Source organism: Lepidochelys kempii, chromosome 15, assembly GCF_965140265.1.
Source record: "Lepidochelys kempii isolate rLepKem1 chromosome 15, rLepKem1.hap2, whole genome shotgun sequence".
Classification (NCBI taxonomy): domain Eukaryota; kingdom Metazoa; phylum Chordata; order Testudines; family Cheloniidae; genus Lepidochelys; species Lepidochelys kempii.
Window position 1 is genome coordinate 17585580 of NC_133270.1, and position 23837 is coordinate 17609416.

Genomic DNA, 23837 nt, shown 5'->3' on the forward strand with positions numbered 1-23837 from the left:
GCTACTTGCATCACAGCAGCCCCCACAGTAGATTTGCTCACTCCAAATTGATTCCCAACTGACCGGTAGCTGTCTGGCGTTGCAAGCTTCCACAGGGCTATCGCCACTCGCTTCTCAACTGTGAGGGCTGCTCTCATCTTGGTATTCATGCGCCTCAGGGCAGGGGAAAGCAAGTCACAAAGTTCCATGAAAGTGCCCTTACGCATGCGAAAGTTTCGCAGCCACTGGGAATCGTCCCAGACCTGCAACACTATGCGGTCCCACCAGTCTGTGCTTGTTTCCCGAGCCCAGAATCGGCGTTCCACAGCATGAACCTGCCCCATTAGCACCATGATGCATGCATTGGCAGGGCCCATGCTTTCAGAGAAATCTGTGTCCATGTCCTGATCACTCACGTGACCGCGCTGACGTCGCCTCCTCGCCCGGTATCGCTTTGCCAGGTTCTGGTGCTGCAGATACTGCTGGATAATGCGTGTGGTGTTTAATGTGCTCCTAATTGCCAAAGTGAGCTGAGCGGCCTCCATGCTTGCCTTGGTATGGCGTCCGCACAGAAAAAAGGCACGGAACGATTGTCTGCCGTTGCTCTGACAGAGGGAGGGGCGACTGACGACACGGCTTACAGGGTTGGCTTCAGGGAGCTAAAATCAACAAAGGGGGTGGCTGTACATCAAGGAGTATTTCAGGCAGGACTTCACGGAGGGTTCCAATAAGAAATGGTGCACCTAAGTTATCGTTCTTATTGGAACAAGGAGGTTAGCCTGGCCTCTGATTGATACATGGCTAGATTTACCTCGCTGCACCTTCTCTGTGAGTGACTGCAGTGTGACCTAGAGGAATGAGTCCCCTAGACAGGGGAGGAGGCAAATGAGTACAAAACAAATCTGGTCTATTTCTTGTTTTGACCCACTCCATCTATCTTTTACATCTTTGGCTGGCAGCAGACGGTGCAGAAGGACTGCATGCCATCCACATCTCATGGCTGCTCGGCAGAAGATGGTACAGTACGACTGCTAGCCATCCTCATCTCTTGCCTGCCTGGCAGAAGATGGTACAATACGACTACTAGCAATCCTCATCTCTTGCCTGCCTGGCAGAAAATGGTACAGTACGACTGCTAGCAGTCCGTATCGCCTGCCCGCTCACCATAAGACGGTTCAATAGGACTGACTGCAGGACTAAAGAGAATGACCTGGTCAAGTCACTCCAAATTTAGTCCCTGCGCCCATGTCTGCCCAGGCGCTCCCAGCCGACGTGGCCAGGAGCACCTCGGACATGACGATGACGGCTACCAGTCGTACTGTACCGTCTGCTGCCACAAGGCAAGGGGTTGCTGCTACTGTGTAGCAATGCCGTACTGCGTCTGCCAGCACCCAGGAGACATAGGGTGACGGTTACCTGAGCGGGCTCCATGCTTGCCGTGGTATGGCGTCTGCACAGGTAACTCAGGAAAAAAGGCGCAAAATGATTGTCTGCCCTTGCTTTCACGGAGGGAGGGAGGGAACGGGGGCCTGACGATATGTACCCAGAACCACCCACGACAATGTTTTAGCCCCATCAGGCATTGGGATCTCAACCCAGAATTCCAATGGGCAGCGGAGACTGCGGGAACTGTGGGATAGCTATCCACAGTGCAACGCTCCGGAAGTCGACTCTAGCCTCGGTACTGTGGAAGTGCTCCGCCGAGTTAATGCACTTAATGCACTTAGAGCATTTTCTGTGGGGACACACACACTCGAATATATAAAACCGATTTCTAAAAAACCGACTTCTATAAATTCGACCTTATTCCGTAGTGTAGACATACCCCTTAGGTCCTTTCCAACCCTGATATTCTATGAAACAAAGGGGGGAAAAAGGTAGAATGTTTCCCCATCCTCTAGTCCTTTTGCTTAGTGAAACTATACATATTTAGCTCTTTTTTAATCTCCCATCCATCTCGATTTTTGTTGCTCTTCTCAGAACTATTTCCAATTTGTCAGTTTCTCCCCTATAACAAAGGGTTCCAGAACTGACCAGTATTCCAGGCATAGTCTCACCAATAGGTCTACTGTTCCCCCCTCCAGGGTGCTTCAGATTTGTCTACACAGGGAAATCTGCCAGCATAACTATATTGCTATAATTATACTGCTATAGCTCCCTGTGAGGACCCTCTTATTCTGGAATAAGAATGCCTTTTCCTGGTTTAGCTTATGTCATTTTTGGAAGAGGTTTAAGCTAAACCTGGAAAAGGCATTCTTATACTGGAACAGGAGTGTTCATGTGGAGTTATAGCAGTAAAATTAGGTCAGTTAATCTCCCTTTATCTGCTGGGTCTTCTCCTTTCTGCTCTTTCTCTTAGCTAAAGGGTAAAGGCTGTATAGTAAAGTGAAAGCTACTATATTGTTGAGCTGTCTTGGTGAAGAACAGAAGTTTTGTTAGATGCATATGAAAAGGTCTCTCTATATGTGACAACCGCGAAGAAGTAAAATATTGTTGCATTTTTTGCTATTATTGCTCGGGTTGCTTTTATGAAAGATTCAGGGTGCCTCCATTTTTGGGACACCATTGTGATACCTTGGGTCTTATATTCAAAGCAATGAGAATCTACATGTCCTACTAAAGTAAATAATACCTACAGGCGCTCATCCTCTCTAAAAGTCAGGCCCAAGGTATCTCAAATTTGGCAGCCAAAATCTGTGACTATTCCTGAAAATTTTGCCCAAAGATCATGTTTATATAGTAATTTACAGTCAAGGCCCTTCTCTAAATTATGCTAGAGATTCTGAAGTTTTGGTTCCTCACCTGAGCTTCTCCAAATAACATAGATGTTCAGTTCTGGGATTTTGGTTTGGTGTATCTGTACTTGCACTGTACACAAATACATATTGTGACTTGAAATGTTGTACAGATGCTGATTATGTTGCTGTTAAAGAGCTGCTGATTATATCATGGACAGCTGTAGTGTTCAGTGGGTAACTGTTCGCCAATAGCCTCTGTTTGTGCGTTTGGGAACAAGCATTTGTTTGTAATCTGGAAAATGCTTACAGATAAATGAGAACCAGTTCTGTTGTTCTCTGTAGAAGCTGGAGAGCCTTGTTGTTCTGCTTGATGGTAGTCAGAGTGCCCGTGTTTATTCTGTAATTTCTTCCTCCCACTGCAGGCCCCCCGTCTGAGAAAATAGAATGTGGGGGAGAGGAGGGACAGTGACTTCATGGTACAATTATGCAATCTGCTTGAGACCAGGTATCACAATATGTTAGTCTGCATCTGTGAAGCTGGCCAGGTGGTGAGGGGGACGCCAAGGGCCTCTGTACTGAGACTGCTGACCTTATCCTGCCTCTTCTGCGGCTGCTTTGATTGATGCACACTTGGGGGGTGGCCTGCCTAACAGTCCAGCTGGCTGATGTAGAACATGAGGAGAGGGGATAGCTCAGTGGTTTGAGCATTGGCCTGCTAAACCCACGGTTGTGAGTTCAATCCTTGAGGGGGCCATTTAGGGATCTGGGGCAAAAAAAAAAATAAAAATTGGGGATTGTGCCTGCTTTGAGCAGGGGGTTGGACTAGATGATCTCCTGAGGTCCCTTCCAACTCTGATATTCTATGTGACTGCTTCCACATCTACAGCCAGTTGTGCAGACCTGTTGTAACCGGGCTCACTCACCACTCTGGTGCCTCCTGCTGGCTGTCTTGGGAATTCACTCTGTGTGTTAGTGCACCCTCTTCAGGTCATGCCTTGCCGCATTCACTCCTGCTCTAGGACCCATGTCTCTCCAAGGACTGCAACCTCCTCTTCAGTTACACAGCCCTCCGGCCATGCCACACACTGTGCTCCCCCATTCTGGGGAACCTGAAGGCTGCTGTTCAGCCATTTCCCTTAGTGGCTACTGCAGCGAATTGTCTGGCCACTTCCTCGTGGCCCCAGCATCCTCTTTGCCCTTGCCTCAGAGCCACCACCTGCAAACCCCAGCAGCCATCCAGGAGCTGTCTCTCACTCCCCCAGTCCCTGCTAGCAGCACTGCTCTGTCCACCATGCTGGCCGTTCTCTCAGCCCTCCAGAGACACAGTCCTTCCTCCCTGGGCTCCCAGCAGAGAACTGAACTCCTGTTTTGGGGTTTTTGTGTATTCTGCATTCTAGGCAATAAAGTAGTGTCATGTTACAACCTTCCAGCAGGAAGGTTTATTATTGTATGTTGTGAAACAAAGAGTCCAAAATGCAGCCTGGTATCAGAAGGGCCTTTGTTTGTGGATGTCTCCCCTGACTGAGAGACAGTACATGAAGGCTTATGCGGTGAAATGTAAGTGTCTCCAAAGCCCTCCAGAATTATGAATTCAGCTTCACAGTCTCCCTGTGAGGTGAGTAAATAGTATCCCTATTTTACAGATGGAAAGATTGAGGCACAGATAGGTTAAGTGCCTGCGTAAACTTACACAGCAAATTAGTAGCAGGTTTTAGACTAGACCCCAGGAGTACAGACATCTAGTTCTTTGCTCTACCCACTGGACTTTAGTCCCTCCCTCCCTTTACTCTAATAATCTTATTGCCCTCCTTGACTTTGGCAGCAACAGGCTTTTATAGTCTTCCCTTACTTAGGAGTCCTACCTGCATTTTTCATTCTCCTGTAAACTGGAGAAAATATAGTAGAAAGTTTGATGCTACACAAAAAAACAGGGTCCTGTAAAGCTGTCAGGTGTGTGCCAGAAAGGATTATGAAGAGGCTTGGACTCTTTCCTAGAAATGGGATTTGCAGAGTGGAAATGTCACATCCCATAATCACTTTCATGTAGTGGACCGGCTGTTCCCTACCAAAATAACAAAAGCATCTGTTCAAAAATGCAATCTTGATTTTTCCTCAAATCCCAAAGGGTTGCATATACTCTAGAAAATGTTACCAATTGCTGAGAACACATGTCCACAAGAGACGCAGCTGACTGGGAGCTGGAAATGGCTTTAACTGCAATCTGTAGACAGGACTAAAGTCTGTACTGCCCTGCTTCAGAAACCCAAGATAGAATCCTGTAAGAACCAGTGTGGGTGAATTTACTCGTGTAGCAGGAAGACGAATAGTGTGTATGTCCCTGATCAAATAAAGTGTGGAGTGCTGTGGTTTGTAACTGACAAGAATTTTTCGAAGGCCACTGCAGCTGAATCCTAGTTGAGAATCTGAACAGAAATGAGACCTCTTTCCCTGCCTCTACCAGAGTAGCAATTCATTCTTTATTTATAGCCAGATATTTGCATGATAGGCAGGTACATGTCTATTAATCTGTCTCTTATCCCAGGGAGTCGCAACCTTTTTCTTTCTGAGCCTCCCTCCCATGCTATAAAAACTCCACAGCCCACCAGTGCCACACCAACCGTCTTTCTGCATACAAAAGCCAGGGCCAGCCTTAGAGGGTAGCAAGCAGGATAACTGCCTGGGCCCCACACCACAGGGTGCCCCACAAAACTAAGTTGCTCAGGCTTTGGCTTCAGACCCAGGTGGCAGGGCTCAGGGCCCCAGGCTTGAGCCCTGAACAGTGGCACTTTGGCTTTCTGCCCCGGGCTTCAGCAAGTGTAACACTGGCCCTGCTTAGTGGACTCCCCTGAAACCTGCTTGTGGCCCCCCCCAGGAGGCCCCGAACCCTTGGTTGAGAACCACTGTCTTATGCAACCTATAAAGGTTTCTACATTTAACACTTCCCTGTCTCAGAAGTGGACTATCTGACACCTCCCACATGTGACACAGAGTTTGAATGCAATGTGATATTATAAGCTGTTAGGGACAGGGCCCTTGCTATCTTCTTGCCTATCTGTAAAGCACTGATGGCACTGTAGTGTCATACACAGCGATAACAACATGGTTCACTACTTTTTTAGGATCCAAGTCTGTATTACCTTTGCCTGTCATACATCTAACATCAAATGTCCTAGACCTGTGAGCAGTCACCTTTTAAAAAATAATAAATGTAAGGCCTATAGCTCGATGCTCCAGAGGGGAAAAAGCTCTCTACTTCCTCTATGAAAAGTGCTGCTGAATAGATCTTCACTTGCATAGTCCAGCTACCCTCAATTCTCCTCACAACACTGAGGAAGAATCCCTCCATCAACCTAGCATGGTATACGCAGGTACTTAGGTTGGCTTAACTATGTCATGCAAGAGTGTGGATTTTTCACACCTCTAAGCAACATAGTTATGCCAACCTAATTTTCTAGTATAGACATGTTCTGAAACTCTCCAGCTGTCTTTCTACACTAACTTCTTGGTGTAGGTACAGGCCACTAGATTGGGGTTTAAAGACAGACATAGAAGACCAAGCTGGTGGGAGGATAAGGCAAGACATGCTAGAGACTTTGTGTTTTGGTCTCGGTGTGGCACAATCTGGGGCCTTATGTGCCCTGTATTTTCCATCTGTAAAACTGTAAGATGCTTTCCTCCCACTAAATAGTTTTAGCACTGTACTCTTTCACTTAATGTCTAACCCTGCCCTGGCAGGGGAGTGCAAAAGTTCTCATCCTATTATGTAATACGGTAGGATCTTCTGCTAATGCTGACAGTCTGGGATTTGGGGGAGACAGCGTCAAGGGCCGACGATGAAAGTTCCACTGCAGTCTTCAGCCCGTGATGCAACGTCTCAAAGAACTGAGTCACCAACATCAAAACAGCTTCAGATATTAGAATGAAGATATGTGAAAAATAGACATGTGAATGATGAGCTGAAATTGCTAACAACAAATACACACGCTTTTTAAATTTTTTTTTTTTTTTTTGGAAAAGCACTAGATATGAATCCTTCCATTGACTTCATGCTCTAGTTCGAAAGACTCCCACTGATCTCCATGGTCTCTGGAGCAGTCAGTTAGTGAAATGAATGTCGTATAGAGCTCTTGCTCAATGGGAAGATTCTATTCTGAGAAGCATCCTAAAGCTCAGACTTCTTCAGCCTAGAAATCCCTATGAGAAAAGGACATTGGGTTTCAGCTGGAAATCACACTATACTTTTGGGAGTGTTGCTGCTAATGCCAGGTCAGCAAGAAAGACCTCTACAAACAATGAAGAAAAACATTTTTTTGGGTAAATGTCCAAGTTCTGTGTGTGTTTCCGGTGTTGTCTGAAGGTTCAGGCCACACCTCATTTCATTCCAGTTGGTTGGTTTTGCTCTAACAGCTCAGTGAGTTCCAGAGATCTCTAATCAAGACACTGCACCTTGTTCTGCAGTTTGAGTCATCCCAGAATTTACTGGTAGAACTGAGGTTTGTAAAGAGGTCCCTGAGGGAGAATGAAAGGAGAGAGAGCTGGTGAGGTAGTCGTAAGTCCTGCCAACACTTTCAAACTTGTGATTTTAAAATTGGACATTTGAAGAAAATTGGGGGGGGGACGGGTTGTTTAAGACAGTTTGCTGAGCATCTGAAGCTTCTAGTGACTTCTATGGGAGCTGGAGGTGCCCATACCTCAAGTCAGGTCCCTAAAGTTGGGCATCCAAGCATGAAAACCTTGGCCCCCAAGATAGGTTTTTTTGACAGCAGTAGATCCTAATTGCACCCTCCTATGGCACTTCTTGAGCTAGCTGCAGTATGAGAAAGGCTTCTACAGATCTCTCAAATGGTAGCGTATTGAGATAGGATCAGGCTGCTGTTCCTGGAAGAGGCACTTTTAAAAACAAACAAACAACCCTACCCCCATGCAATATTCCCTGCCCTCACTCTGGAAAAATTACCAAAATTTCAAAGTGATGCCTCCTCCAGAAAAGGATAGGACAGCACAAGGTAATAGGTGAATTTCTGAGTTGGGCCTTAAGAATATTGTGTACCCTCAGTCTGTGCATGTGTATCTTACCTTTGCCCCTTCCTGCCCTTCATGTTAAGTCTTCTTTGTACGCTGTTCAAAACAAAGCAATGAAAATCATTGCCTTGAAGGGGAGGTAATAACACACCATTATGAAAAGTTAGAGGGAGTGTTCAGTGTTAACGTTATATCCTCCCCTCCACCCCCCAATATGAAATTTAGATGGGTGGAGGTTTGAGAAAGGGTTTCATTTAGTTAGCCTGTTCAGGGCCAGAACCGAGCGTGATATTTCAGTCTGTTTGCTCAGTCTGGAACTGGGAACAAACAGAAAGGTGAGACCTTTGCTATAAAGCTAGAATGTACATGGTAGCACTTGTATGGCCGAGAGGAAAAAGTAGTTTTTTGGGACTTCCAAGTTTTTGGTTGCAGGGCAAAGACTAGATTATCATTATCAACAGCTTGGATTCCCCCATGTGTGTTTGTTTAAAACTGTAGTAGATTGTGTGTCCTGTTTTCTCTATGGGGAATTTCATTCTGATTCTTGGTGCTTTTCCAAGGGAGCTGATATTTCCTGGGTGAGTAAATATAAAAGAAAACAAACTACATTGGATTGATCCCAAGCTGGTGAATCTGAGATTCTGAATGTGAGGAGTTACACAAACCTCAAGATGATAGGATGAGGGGACTCTCTTGTCTCTTCCTCCCTGCCCCCCCTTTAAAATAATTTTTTTTTGATACTGCCTGCAATGCTGGGACGACTGTGCAGCTAGACTGCTGCAGACTGCAGTTCCCTGTGTCTAATGTAGGTAAGGAAAACATGTTGGCACCTTTCTTTTGAACTGTGCTCAAACATGGTTCTTGCTAGAAATGAGCTAATAGCTTACCTTCTTTTATGTCTCCCCCTCGTCAGCTGGATTTCCTTTTGGAACTTACACCTTCAACAACTGCGCTTCTTTGCACATCCCTCTCTCTTACTAGCTACATGCTACTGCGGCCTCTTGCTATTCCCTGTGTCCACTGCACTACCTCATGCCAGAAGCTCTCTCTCTTGTGGGTGGGCAGAGCTCTCATGTTCCCAAACTCCTTCACCCTGCCTCCTTTTGGTTGACCTTGCTTGTCAGCCAAAGGTTGTCACCCAGTGCCTGCTGAGGACATCTTAAAGGGTCCATTCTCTTTAGCTAAGTGGAGGCTGCTGGCCCATTTGCAGATTTTTGCAAGTATTTCTTGCAGGTTTGCATGGTCCCGTGGACATCTCATGGACGGAGAGAATGTGAGGTTGGTGATGGCACTAATCCCAGGCCCCTTCAAAGGGTTTTAGTTATGTGATTCCCATTAATATCAACGGGAGTGGTTCAGCTAGAGTCCCAGGCGCCTGGAAATGTAGGCTTTAATAACCTCAGATTGAACTATCTGCTACAGAGAATATGAACTACACTTTGTCTTCATGAGTTAGGGATGAGTGACCAGGCACAAACCACTTGGTCCTTTGCTTCACTCTGACACTTGTCTGCTTCGTGATCATTCAGAACTTGTGAAAATGGAAAGTGTTCATACTGTCTGCTGCAGTATACTGGCTCAGAAAGGGCTTCTGGACAGTTCTGTCAGAACCATAGTTACTATACACAACTATATTGATGTCAACTGCTCATTCTGGGCCTCTGCCTGAATGAGAACTGCAGGATTTGGCCAATGAGTGGTGTAGTTATAGAAATCGCAGTAGAGTTTTGTTTATAGTAATTTCATTCTTCTAGAGATCATTCAGCTTAGTCAAATCTTACTTTCCAAAAGCCATTTCCCACTGCTGCATGATATTTTTGTTTCTTATTCTCACTGATCACTGGGGCAATTTTGATTTTAGGAACTGGATTGGAAGTGACTTGGTTTTGGGGTAAAAAAAATAAATTCCAAAGTTAGGAAAAAATTTCACAGCAGCGTTGAAGAGCCATTTGAGTGCAGGTAAAAAAGTTACGGCTTGTGGGTGTGTCAGTTAGAGACAATATTAATAATTAGAGTGACCTGGCTTCCGCATGAAAAATGCCTAGAGGAATTCATTCTGTCTTGGCAAAATGGAGATTTGGCTTGTGTACATTTCTGAAGCATGCATCTCTCTCTCTAGTAACTTATTTTACTAGAACTATCAAAGCCTGAGTGTTATACAAATTGATCTTAAGGGGCAGAAATTCTACTATAATATGCTTCACTGATTGACAGTAGTTTTCTTGCTGGTGTGATGCAAGTGTAGGTAGATGACATCTGCAGCTGTCATTCAAGTGGCGAGCAGTGGTGATATCTAATTAGCCCATTCAGTTACTTGTGGCACCCCTGAAAACACTGTTCTGGTGGGAGTCACTAGGTGGCACTGCTGCACATAGTTTTACAAGTTATTTGTTAGCATGAACACAGCTTTCAGTCTTTGAAGAAACGTTGACTGTTTGTGGGAGTTGTGGAAAAATAGCTGAGTTTGCTCTCTACCTAGGTCCCTTTAAGTAGAGGCCATTCTTGTGGCAGAGTTGCACCCTGGGAATCTGACACTGATATTCAGACTCAGATTTCTGAAAAAGATTGCTTGTCATTGTTGACCACCTCTGTTCCAGGACTGGTGTAACTAAATCAAATTACATGGAGAAGACACCCACACTCTGTATCTCTCATTTTTCTCCTGCAATGGGAAACCCACCCCCTCATGTCTCTGAAATTTGTGGCAGTTTGGCAGACGGGCAGCTATTGTACATTAATTTAGTTCTCTGTTTCTTTAACATTTTATCTCCTTTTCCAATGCCACTTAAGCACTGAGGTATGACCAGTATACCTTGTATTAGGCTCTTGTTCTGTGGTAGCATTAACAGCATGGAGCAATCCTACATCTTCAGAATGCATGACAGCCAATTGGGAGGATCCCTCTAGTCCAGACAGTGTTATTAGAGTGGCTTATTCAAGACAGCAGGGCGTTAGATTTGATCTGTCTCATATTACACAAAACTGTATCCAGTTGTGGAGTCCATATGAATCCTTACACCTGTGTCTACAACTCAAAACAAAGGCCTCAACCTCCTCATTCCTCTTGGGCCAAAAGTCAGTCAGCCACTCTTGAGCAACCCAGAATAAGACCTTGTACATGTATGATAGAGAAAGGTGGATTTTTTTTTGCTTTGTTTTTTTAAGTAAGGGAAGAGATTTCTGCTTCCAAGGCGTCTCTATAAAGTGAAATAGGGAAATACATCGTCATGGAGTCTTAGGACACTGCCATCGCAACCACCATACTTCTACCCAAGAAACATGGAACAAAACTCCTTTTTGAGTCCTGATACTACCATTTGTAGAAGACCGCACTCACCCCTGGATTGCCTCCTCACAGCTGGGTATGGCCTAGTAGGTTCTCCTTTTCTAGCACTCTCTACCAACAGCCGTTCCGGTCCTGCAACGCTATGTCTCTTTTCTCATGACTCAGCCCTTTGCCCGGGACATGTTCAATGCCACCCCTTCCAGAGGTCTCCATATTGGAAGAGAAGGTTCAAGGTCTGGAGCAACAGGTATCGACCCTGTGTTGCATAAGAGAAACTGAAGATTTCCTGGACAGACGTCAGGATATGCTTCTACGGGCACAAGGTTCTGAAGATTCAGAGCAGGCTGCACATCGGGGACAGGAGGATGGTGAAGAAATTTGGCATCATGTGACCTCCAGAAGAAAAAAGGGGAACGTCCATGTACCAGCAACGCAGATACAGGTAAGTAACCATTTTCATGTTCTCTCCACAGGTACTAATGCGGAGAGTGGACCAGATGATACGTCTGAGGGAAGGGAGCAGAAGGAGACTCCGCCAACTGGAAGGCATGAGATGCACTGTCCTAGGGTTGGGGGTTCCACGACCACTGCTCCCAAGAGAAGGAGCCGGGTGGCGGTGGTCGGGGACTCTCTCCTCAGGGGGACTAAGTCATCTATCTGCCGCCCCGACCAGGAAAACCGAGAAGTCTGCTGCTTGCCAGGAGCTAAGATTCGCGATGTGACGGAGAGACTGCCGAGACTCATCAAGCCCTCGGATTGCTATCCCTTCCTGCTTCTCCACGTGGGCACCAATGATACTGCCAAGAATGACCTTGAGCAGATCACTGCAGACTACGTGGCTCTGGGAAGAAGGATAAAGGAGTTTGAGGCGCAAGTGGTCTTCTCATCCATCCTCCCTGTCGAAGGAAAAGGCCTGGGTAGAGATCGTCGAATCGTGAAGTCAACGAATCGCTACGCAGGTGGTGTAGGAGAGAAGACTTTGGATTCTTTGACCATGGGATGGTGTTCCAAGAAGGAGGAGTGCTAGGCAGAGACGGGCTCCACCTAATGAAGAGAGGGAAGAGCATCTTTGCAAGCAGGCTGACTAACCTAGTGAGGAGGGCTTTAAACTAGGTTCACGGGGGGAAAGGAGACCAAAGCCCTGAGGTAAGTGGGGAAGTGGGATACCGGGAGAAAGCACAAGCAGGAGTGCATGAGAGGGGAGGGCTCCTGCCTCATACTGAGAAAGAGGGGCGATTAGTGGGTTATCTCAAGTGCCTATACACAAATGCACGAATCCTGGGAAACAAGCAGGGAGAACTGGAAGTTCTGGCAAAGTCAAGGAATTATGATGTGATTGGAATAACAGAGACTTGGTGGGATAACTCACATGACTGGAGTACTGTCATGGATGGATATAAGCTGTTCAGGAAGGACAGGCAGGGCAGAAAAGGTGGGGGAGTTGCACTGTATGTAAGAGAGCGGTATGACTGCTCAGAGCTCAAGTATGAAACTGCAGAAAAACCTGAGAGTCTCTGGATTAAGTTTAAAAGTGTGAGCAACAAGGGTGATGTTGTGGTGGGAGTCTACTATAGACCATCGGATCAGGGGGATGAGGTGGACGAGGCTTTCTTCCGGCAACTCGCAGAAGTTACTAGATTGCACGCCCTGGTTCTCATGGGAGACTTCAATCACCCTGATATCTGCTGGGAGAGCAATACAGCGGTGCACAGACAATCCAGGAAGTTTTTGGAAAATGTAGGGGACAATTTCCTGGTTCAAGTACTGGAGGAACCAACTATGGGCAGACCTCTTCTTGACCTGCTGCTCACAGACTGGGAAAAATTAGTAGGGGAAGCAAAAGTGGATGGGAACCTGGGAGGCAGTGACCGTGAGATGGTCAAGTTCAGGATCCTGACAGAAGGAAGAAAGGAAAGCAGTAGAATATGGACCCTGGACTTCAGAAAAGCAGACTTTGACTCCCTCAGGGAACTGATGGGCAAGATCCCCTGGGAGAATAACATGAGGGGGAAAGGAGCCCAGGAGAGCTGGCTGTATTTTAAAGAATCCTTATTGAGGTTACAGGGACAAACCATCCCGATGTGTAGAAAGAATAGTAAATATGGCAGGTGACCAGCTTGGCTTAACAGTGAATCCTTGCTGATCTTAAATACAAAAAAGAAGCTTACAAGAAGTGGAAGATTGGACAAATGACCAGGGATGAGTATAAAAATATTGCTCGGGCATGCAGGAGGGAAATCAGGAAGGCCAAATCACACCTGGAGTTGCAGCTAGCAAGAGATGTTAAGAGTAACAAGAAGGGTTTCTTCAGGTATGTTAGCAACAAGAAGAAAGTCAAGGAAAGTGTGGGCCCCTTACTGAATGAGGGAGGCAACCTAGTGACAGAGGATGTGGAAAAAGCTAATGTATTCAATGCTTTTTTTGCCTCTGTCTTCACGAACAAGGTCAGCTCCCAGACTACTGCACTGGGCAGCACAGCATGGGGAGGAGGTGACCAGCCCTCTGTGGAGAAAGAAGTGGTTCGGGATGATTTAGAAAAGCTGGACATGCACAAGTCCATGAGGCCGGATCTGTTGCATCCGAGAGTGCTAAAGGAGTTGGCAGATGTGATTGCAGAGCCATTCTTTGAAAACTTATCTTTGAAAACTCCTGGCGATCGGGGGGAAGTCCCAGACGACTGGAAAAAGGCTAATGTAGTGCCCATCTTTAAAAAAGGGAAGAAGGAGGATCCTGGGAACTACAGGCCAGTCAGCCTCACCTCAGTCCCTGGAAAAATCATGGAGCAGGTCCTCAAGGAATCAATTCTGAAGCACTTAGAGGAGAGAAAAGTGATCAGGAACAGTCAGCATGGATTCACCAAGGGCAAGTCATGCTTGACTAATCTAATTGCCTTCTGTGATGAGATAACTGGCTCTGTGGATGAAGGGAAAGCAGTGGACGTGTTGTTCCTTGACTTTAGCAAAGCTTTTGACACGGTCTCCCACAGTATTCTTGCCAGCAAGTTAAAGAAGTATGGGCTGGATGAATGGACTATAAGGTGGATAGAAAGCTGGCTAGATTGTCAGGCTCAACTGGTAGTGATCAATGGCTCCGTGTCTAGTTGGCAGCTGGTGTCAAGTGGAATGCCCCAAGGGTCAGTCCTGGGGCCGGTTTTGTTCAATATCTTCATAAATGATCTGGAGGATGGTGTGGATTGCACCCTCAGCAAGTTTGCAGATGACACTAAACTGGGAGGAGAGGTAGATACACTGGAGGGTAGGGATAGGATACAGAGGGACCTAGACAAATTGGAGGATTGGGCCAAAAGAAATCTGATGAGATTCAACAAAGACAAGTGCAGAGTCCTGCACTTAGGACGGAAGAATCCAATGCACCGCTACAGACTAGGGACCGAATGGCTTTGCAGCAGTTCTGCAGAAAAGGACCTAGGGGTTACAGCAGACGAGAAGCTGGATATGAGTCAACAGTGTGCCCTTGTTGCCAAGAAGGCCAATGGCATTTTGGGCTGTATAAGTAGGGGCATTGCCAGCAGATCGAGGGACCTGATCGTTCCCCTCTATTCGACCCTGGTGAGGCCTCATATGGAGTACTGTGTCCAGTTTTGGGCCCCACACTACAAGAAGGATGTGGAAAAATTGGAGAGAGTCCAGCGGAGGGCAACAAGAATGATTAGGGGACTGTGGAACACATGACTTATGAGGAGAGGCTGAGGGAACTGGGGATGTTTAGTCTGCGGAAGAGAAGAATGAGGGGGGATTTGATAGCTGCTTTCAACTACCTGAAAGGGGGTTCCAAAGAGGATGGATCTAGACTGTTCTCAGTGGTAGCGGATGACAGAACAAGGAGTAATGGTCTCAAGTTGCAGTGGGGGAGATTTAGGTTGGATATTAGGAAAACTTTTTCACTAGGAGGGTGGTGAAGCACTGGAATGCGTTACCTAGGGAGGTGGTGGAATCTCCTTCCTTAGAAGTTTTTAAGGTCAGGCTTGACAAAGCCCTGTCTGGGATGATTTAATTGGGGATCGGTCCTGCTTTGAGCAGGGGGTTGGACTAGATGACCTCCTGAGGTCCCTTCCAACCCTGATATTCTATGATTCTAGGAACAGAAAGCCCAACAGAAACATCAGATCCCTCCATCTGGTCTGCTGCCCTCAGTTATGGGCCCAGTGTTCCGTACACTCCTTCAGGGCTGTCAAAAGTCTTTACCCCCTTACGTCAGGGGTTTCACACTGCCTTCTCTGGGTGGCAGGTAGGGGAACGGAGGCCTCCCCTCTACATTGAGTTCTAGTCCAGGGACTCCAGGAAAGAGCATTGGGGTTCACTCCACCAGACTCCTTGCTGCTACCTTCCTACCAAGCCTGTTCTTGGGCTTTTTCTTCACCCTTCAGGGGACTTCTTTGTTCCCTACATGGCTCTTCACTTGCTACTACCAGGAAAGTGGCTGCAGAGTTTCTCCCTGCAGGCCCCTTCTTCACTAAACTTCCTCTGCTTATAGCACCACAAAGCTCCTGCCCAGCTGGGTTTCATCATTAATTAGGCCTGGCAGACCTTCCAGGTGCACCCAGGTGGGTTAATTGGCCTCTCCAGCCCACATTTATACTTTCATCACCTGTGTGGGATAGCTGTCTGAGTTTGGGAGGTAAGCAGGGTAATACCTGACCACTGTGAACTGGGAATTGGCCATTCAATGAAGTTTTAAAAACCATGAGAGTCCTAGCCAGACTGGGAGCACTTACAAGCAGTGAACAACTCATGACATTTTGGTAGCCTCCTTTGTGATTGTGATCAGTGGTGCTCTACATCTCTATTAAGGTATGGGGTATCTTCCCATTCTCCTTTTCCCTGTCCTCCTTTCAATTCTCTCTCTATTTACAGGATCTCCAGTAACTGGAGCCTAGAAACCATAAAACCATTCACTGACCCCTGATGCCCTTCCTCTTCTCCTCACCTCATCCCTTGGAACCTTCATCTGTCTGAGTAGGTCATTCAGTTCCATGTACTGGTGGGGATAAGCACTCCCAATTGCGACCTTTCCATTCTCATTGTGTTAAGGTGTCTTTTGATGGCTCTTCGTTGCAATAGCACTCCTTCTGTATAAGATTCTTCATGAGAACTCAGAAGACTGATGTGAGAGCCGCCTGTCCAATCTCTGACCAGCTGTTAAAATATTATGAGATGCAAAAGATTAGCCTTCCCCATGATTTATCTGGGTGATGCTGCATATTTTACCACTTTTAAAAAATTCCTATAATTTGGAAAGATTAAAAATAAAATGTGTCAAACAAATTATCTGCCTAAATGCATGTTTCTGCAAGTCTATGACACTATAAATTGGTAAATGTGGTGAACATCTTAAAAGATGATATTCAGCCTCTGTAACAGATGACTCAAATTCACTGAATGGTTTGTCAATCATTCAGTTGTGGATTATAAATTCATCAGTCCTGTTTCTTCTTCAGGAATCTTTTTTTCTCAGCTCTGTCTTGTATATCCTTTCTCTGGTTGTCCTTCTTCTGGGATAAAGTTTTGAATCCAAACTCTCAAGCTGTAATAAATAAATGATTGCACCATTGAGGTGACTGTTCTAGCCTAATTTTGCAATTTTCAGTATACAATTCACCCACCCTTGCTCTCTCTGAGAGAAGCATTTTACCTGCTGGCATTCAGCAGTCTTCCAGTTAGATATTGGAGCCAACTGGCAATCATCTGGTGGTTCTGGGAATCAAAAGAAATCTATTTGGACATCTGCTTTTGAATCTGAGATTTCACTGATGGGTTTTTTTACTAAGGAGATACATAATCCACCTAGAATGGCACCTGGAAGCCAAAACTAAGGACAGAAAAAGAGATGAACTTGTCAAAAGTGTTGGATGGACTGTATTGGACTGAAAGTCCTGGATCTGTTGAACTGTTATAGCATAAGTAACAGTGTGTAAGGCTCCCGCTGCCACGTTTTTGGGGTCAGAAGACACCTGTGAACCAGGCCATCTGGTAGTGGCGGTTCTAGTGATGACCAAGTTGTTCAGCAGAACCTGGACGGAGACCATTAGCTCACTTCACATAGACACACAGCAACTTCCAGTCACCGTGAGCTCGAGTAGACTTAAGCCCCAAGATAAACTCTATTTGCCTCTAGCAATTTTCATACAAGTTTCATATAAATTTAAATAAAAGATAAATTCATATCGGGGCTCTACTAAAGAATGTCCAACTCAGGTGACAATTGTAGAACAATCCAGTGGTTGGGATGTAAGAAGAATTAATTTTTTTCCCAAATCAACACATGATCTTTCCCATGTAAATAACTTTACAGTAATAAAAGATCAAACAGAAGACCAGGCCTTCTAATATAGAACATAGAAGCCCTCTTCCATTCCCCAACCAAGGAAACCATACTATACACTCTGTTGCCTTGTCATCACTAGGGAAAAAGGTGTGTTCTTAATTTGAATTAGCTAATTTGAGTTAAACTCATAATGAAGACAAGGCAGTTTGTAGCTCTCAAACAGGTTATCAGGTCAAATTAGAGCAGTGGTGGGCAACCTGCAGCCCATCAGGGTACTCTGATTACGGGCCGCAAGACATTTTGACATGCTGGCCGCCGCTTCCCACAGCTCCCATTGGCCGGGAATGGTGAACCACATCCACTGTGAGCTGTGGGGGGGCGTGCCCGTGGATGGTCAACATCAGCAAAATGTCTCGTGGCCCACAGTCAGATTACCCTGGTGGGCCGCATGCGGCCCGCGGGCCACAGGTTGCACACCACTTATTAAGAGACTATCAGAGCATAGGCTTTAACTCTACTAGGCTCTCCCATAGTTTCTAACTCTACCTGTTAACCTGCATGTGAACTGCCCTGTCTTCAGTAGGATTTTACCTCAAATTAGCTAACTTAAGTTAAGAATGCACCCCCCCAAGTGAAGACAAGGCCTGCATGTGTATTCAGGAATTGTAGTTTCTTTACTATTTGAGTATGAAACACAGTGTTTAACAGTGAATTATAGTCTCCTGATAACATGGAATTGTGAATAATTTAATTTCCATAGATAAACTAATTACTTGGGACTTGATGCTTTAACCTAACTCATGCCCCTAAAACACAAAAATGGCCTGTTGCTTATTTCATTAGACCTAGGATAGCAACAGATTTTGACTGATATTTAAATCTGGCCATGCAGTATTTTAATTCCAGCATAAAACAGTCTCTATCTATCTCATCCCCCACCTGCCACCCCTACTCCCCTCTGCCAAAAAAATGGAAAGCATCTGCAGAAAATCACTTATTCATGTCCTAGAAATCTGCAAATGAGAGCAAATCTGGCCACTGTTTGAGGACATTTAATAATTTTTGAGTTTCAAAGCAATTCTTTTTAAATTTCAATGAACCAAGGGAGGGAGAAAGAGAATAAAAATCTGGACTGTTTTGACCTCATGGCTATATACAGACTTGTCTGTTGTTCTGCCAAGCTCCTTTTGTGTTTTAACAGATAACAGACCAAGATGACTAATCATTTTAAATTTAAAAAAATCCAACTAACACTGGTGAACACATGGCTCCTAGACAGGGGCTGGTGACCTAATTATTTATGGACTTTCTTCCTTTAAAGAATATTGCCCAAGGAAGAGGTGAGATTTACTTTCCCCGTGTCTATGGAGGAATCTTGCAGGAAAGTTCTGTGAGAGAGAAGTCTCTTCACCTTCTCTCAGTCACAAACTCTGATGCTATGAAAGCTTTTGCCATCTGAGACTTGTGTCTCTTAAAGAAAGGGAGACTGTGCATGCAACATACACTTCCAAAAAGTGATCATATGTGTTAAATATTAATGCTCCAAATGGTGAATGTAAAAGATTGACTTTTTAAAAGCTTTATGAATTTTCATTTCCTAAGGGATGTTCTATGCCAATCAACTGAAGATGGATACTTTTAAAATAGCAGATGTAACAGGCCTAGACCTCTGAGTACTATCTCCTTAGTTTACAGCACTAACATACATCCATTTTTAAAAAGGTGATTTTTAATTTTAATTTGCTTTTTATTTGTCTGTCTGTTTTCCCCCCAGGTATATTATTCCTGTGGTGCAGTATTGGAATCCATGGAAAGAGGTCTTATTTTATCACCAGGTTTTCCAAATAACTACTACCCAGGGACACACTGTGTTTGGCAGTTTTTCATTCCTGTTAGAACCCATCTTATCCTGGAAATTCTTGACTTTGATGTATTTGGGAGCTCAAATGAAACTCCAGACCCTTGGGATGGCTTTTTTTCTTCTTCTAAAGGAAAAAATAAGAAGATGTTTCCTACTGAAGCAAACTCTGATCTTCCCATCACTCTCGCTACAACAAAATCCTCTGTTCTGGCTGGGATGTCAAAGGCAACCCAGAAACATAGCAGCCCAGGAGCTCAGTTAAAGGGTCTTGCTAACCGCTACGATGGATTCCCAGTAACTACCTCCAAAAAAGAAGAATACAAACAAACATCTGAAGAAAAACAGTTCAGACTGATGGAAGAACCCAAAGAAATAGCTAAGGCTCGGTCAGATGGACTGCCATTCACCGTGGCTGGCAATACCACTACGCTGCGGCAAAACATCAGTGGCCTAGAGATGAACAGAGATTTGAAAGGGAAAGTCCTGCTTGCCCACCTCACTGCTAGAAGGACAGATGAGGTCATTGGAGAGAGTCAGACTCTCTCCACAGCAGCCTTACCAAGAGAAAGCTCCACCACCCAGCAGTCTTCAGTGGATGTGTGTCCCCATGATGTCTTGTATGTTTCCGACCTCATCACATTTTCCTCTCGCTTCTGTGGGAGAAACTTGCCTTTAAACAAGACCATGGTTTTCAGTTCATTTCTGGAGATGGTGGAGGTTATTATGGAGCTGATCACTACCACAGATCGTGGGCGGGGCTTTGCGATGCTCTTTGAATACAGGAACATCACAGAACCTAAGGTCATGGATGTGGTGAAGCAGGATGGAAAGGAAAACACAATGATGCTGGCAATAATAACTGGAATTGTCTTCTTTGCACTTGTTCTTCTGTCTACCCTCTGCATAACTTGCAGGTAAGATATTTTTAATGATCTAAGCTCCTGAAACTGAGCCTGCCATGAAATCTGGGGTATAACTGAAAAGGAATGGTGAAAAGGACAGTGAGGGGTGGGGTTTTTTTGTTACTTTATTTAATTCAGAACCAAACCTGATTAGATAAATTGTCTACCAGAATAAAATCTGTCTAAATTCCACTTGGATGTATTTGTTAATACTACATATAATTTACTATTACTACTTGGTAGTATGGTATATCTCAAAAAACTGATGGTCTTGGCTTTCGATTCTTTTGGCAGCTGTCCTGCAGTGTCTGTTTTGATACCTGAGCAGTTAGCATGTGAGTTCATCAATACTGGGCAGGAGAAGACCAGAATCAGAAATTTAACCTAAACTTCCCACTTGGTCTTGCTGATACTTGCTCATATGAGCCCAAAACCAACTGCCATTTTAACCTGCAGTTTTGTCCATTTGTTCCCTCTTCACATGCTTTCCATTATCTTTTTCTCAAAGAAAAGCCAGGGGGATGGAGGCTTTCTTGAGTATTCATCTGTACAGCGGTAATGCCTTTTGAGCCCCAGTCAGGGACCAGGACTCCATTGTGCTAGGCACCTGTACAGACACACAACAAAATGCCAGTCCCTTCCCCCAAGAATGTCCAATCCAAGTACCCTCAGCATGCCTATAGTTTATCTGTTTCTTGCTTAGTGTTTCTATATTTTAGTGATAACCATCACTAATGCTTTACAGAGGCACTAATCATGATAAAGTTACTTCTTGGAATTAAGATGCCGTTACTTATATTAAATCATTTTCCCCTTCTCTGTCACTTTGCATCCAAGAGTCTGAAAATGCTCTTCAAACATTTAATTCTAACACTTCCTATGAGGCAAGTAGGTCTCAATATACACATTTTACAGGTAGCGAAATTGGGGAACAGACATTAAGAGCCAGATTGTGTCACTTAGTCATCTTGATTAAGACTTTACACCAAGAGTAAGTCCATTGGCACCGAAACTATTTGTAACATAAGGAACTACTAAAGATGAGTACTCACAATCTGTCCCTAAACAACTTGCCTAGGTGAGTCAGTAGCCACACTGGGGATAAATTCAGGATTTCCAGCTTCCAGTTCCCTGCTTTAACCAACAGTTCAAAAATTCTAGAGCTGGCTGAGAACTAAAGCATACCTAGGACATCTTTATCAGTGGATGTTTTTAATTTCCCTGTTCCATTATCTCTTTTTTATGCTTAGATTAATGTTGCACCCTGAGCAGCTGAGTGTTTAGGAATGGTGACTATCTTAAGGGGCACCAAAGTCAGAATGAACCTCAGTAAATTTCAGAGTTCTACTTGCGTGACTGCTCTCTGGATGGGACAGCAAGGACTGTAACAAGTATAAGAAACTACGATAGAACCTCAACCTTTACGAACACCAATTTTATAAATGACCTTATACAAATCATTTTTCCCTGATTGGGGGGTGGGAAAAGCCACAACAAAGGTAATATTGATGACGAGCAAGTCGATTTGCCTTCACATTCTGATGCTTCCAGTGCATTGATAATTGCTTTGCAGTGGTTTGAAGGGTAAGAAAAAATGCAAAACAGGGCAGCATACTGCAACTTAGGCTCTGAACCTACTATAATTTTGAGATGTTGTTTTATGAACTATGATTTTTATAAACTCCTCAATCTCCAATTAATGAGTAAAATAGGGATTCTCTTGTATAACTCTATATCAGCAGTTCTCAAACTGTGGGTTGGGACCCCAAAGTGGGTCGCGACTGCGTTTTAATGGGGTGGCATTAGACTTGCTTGGGTGGAAGCTGAAGCCTGAGCCCTAGCATCCAGAGCTGAAGCCGAAGCCCAAGTCCAGTCTGAGCACTGACTGATGTGGCAATCTATGTAAAAACCAGTTATGTGCTAGATTCTAAATATTTTTTATTTTTAAGGTCTTGCCAATTTTTTTTTGTAAATGCTTCCTGTACTATAGTAGCAGTTATGGGCTAATCCTGCTCATATTGGTCCAGATTCTAATACTCTCTCATGTTGAGTAGGATGTTACTTCTCAAATACTCCCAGGAATTTCGTGGAACTTCTCATGGCACAAAGTGATACCCAACACAAATGGGGGTGTTGCAAACCATGAATTTGGCTTTAGCCCACTTAAAAACACCAAGCCCATTTTGAAATGCAACCTTACTTTTAAAAGGTTCAGTTGCTACAGATATTGTTTTGCTGATAAGAGGCAGGATTTGTTTTAATTGGCTTTTACAACCGGGATGTTTTTAAAATGGGGAACTAGTTGGGTGTTAACACATGAACTAGGGTTGCAGGAAATGATTATCCCTGGTAGCTTGACTCCTGGATCTTAGCATTGGTGTGGTTTCAGGAAAAATTACCTGCTTTCAGTTAGGCTGCATGTTTGTATTGTGGGTTTGTTTTTTTTTAAAAGGCCATTTCCTATCCCGCTTTCATGTGCAAGCCTCCCTGTCTTTCCAGGGATAGGTTATTTTGGGCATATGTTGATTTCGTGCCAAACTTGTATGCATGAGTGAAACATGATGCTAGCGAAAGTGAGGGCCCCACTGTGCTGAGTAAGCCAGTTTATATAGTATTGGCAGATGCTATGTTAGGTTTTTTTCTTGCTGTTCTGTTTATGCACCTCCAGGCTATTAGTCTGGGACCTCTTTTGATAAGAGCTTGCCAATGCTACTCAACTGTGTTGGTTTATGCAGACTAGGAGTAAAATTGTATGATATCCATTAAGCACATCAAAAATTTGCCTCAGAATAAGACCACCAAACTCACTTCTAATTTTGTGTGGCCTAAATAAGGATTTGAATTCAGAGATGCATTAGCCCCCTCTTGTCCTCCTTGCAGGTAACGTTAATTAGTCAAATCTATGAGAGAGGAACTGGCTTCAGATCGAGGATGGTAGAATAAGGAAGGAGAATGCCCACACTGTAAAGTTTGGGGAAAGGTCAGATCTGGATCCATTACAAAGGCAGGTTTGAAATTCAGAGTCCTACTTGGGCCCATTACAGGGAGAAGTGCCTGCTTTGAAGTACAGATTATAGGGCTTTGATCTGAGATTTCAGTTCAGGCCTATCTTCTATAATGAAGCTGGCCACAGCATCACATCAAGGGTTCTGGAACAATTTGTATAGTGGGGGTGCTGAGAGTCACTGAACTCAACTGTAAACCCTGCATATGATGAAGACCACTACAAGCCAAAACCCCTTGTTCCAGCACCTATACACTACATAGAGCATAAGAAGTTCAAAATTAAGGACAAAGGGGGTACTTGCTGAAACAGCAGGATTGTCCAGTGGAGCCCATGATGGCATATCCTGTCCCCTGAGAACATCCCGTTAGTCAGAGAGTACTCTAAGAGGAAGGAAGATTCTCTAATGAGGCAGTACATTCAGCAACAGGTCCAGTTCTCTGAGGAATAACACTTGCTCTGACTGGAATGTGCTGTTGCAGAGGAAACCTCAACAGAAGATACTAATAATAACCTTCAGACAGTTTACTAAACTTGTCTGCCACCTCCATTTCTCTCCACTCCACCTGCTCCTCTGGTATCTGAGCAAGTTGAAGCTTAGCTGTGTTATGCTTCCCCCACCCCACCCTTTTTTTTTTAAGTTGCCACTGTTGCTCTGCTAGAAGTAGCAGGCTCTGCCTCACCAGTGATAGAAATGGCACAGGACAGGCTTGGCACCCAGCACCATCTAATAAATGGAGTCATCAGCAATGCCTGCCCA

At 44.7% G+C, this 23837-nt stretch overlaps 1 protein-coding gene across 5 annotated transcripts in view; it reads left to right on the forward strand.

The window, feature by feature from the left end:
* Nucleotides 1-23837, forward strand: part of LOC140898940 (uncharacterized) — an 82042-nt gene that overhangs the window by 14874 nt on the left and 43331 nt on the right. For all 5 annotated transcript variants that reach the window (XM_073313563.1, XM_073313564.1, XM_073313560.1 and 2 more), the window contains exon 2: nucleotides 19085-20085. In XM_073313563.1, the coding sequence (XP_073169664.1) occupies nucleotides 19085-20085 (1001 nt within the window). The remainder of the gene's footprint in view (nucleotides 1-19084; nucleotides 20086-23837) is intronic.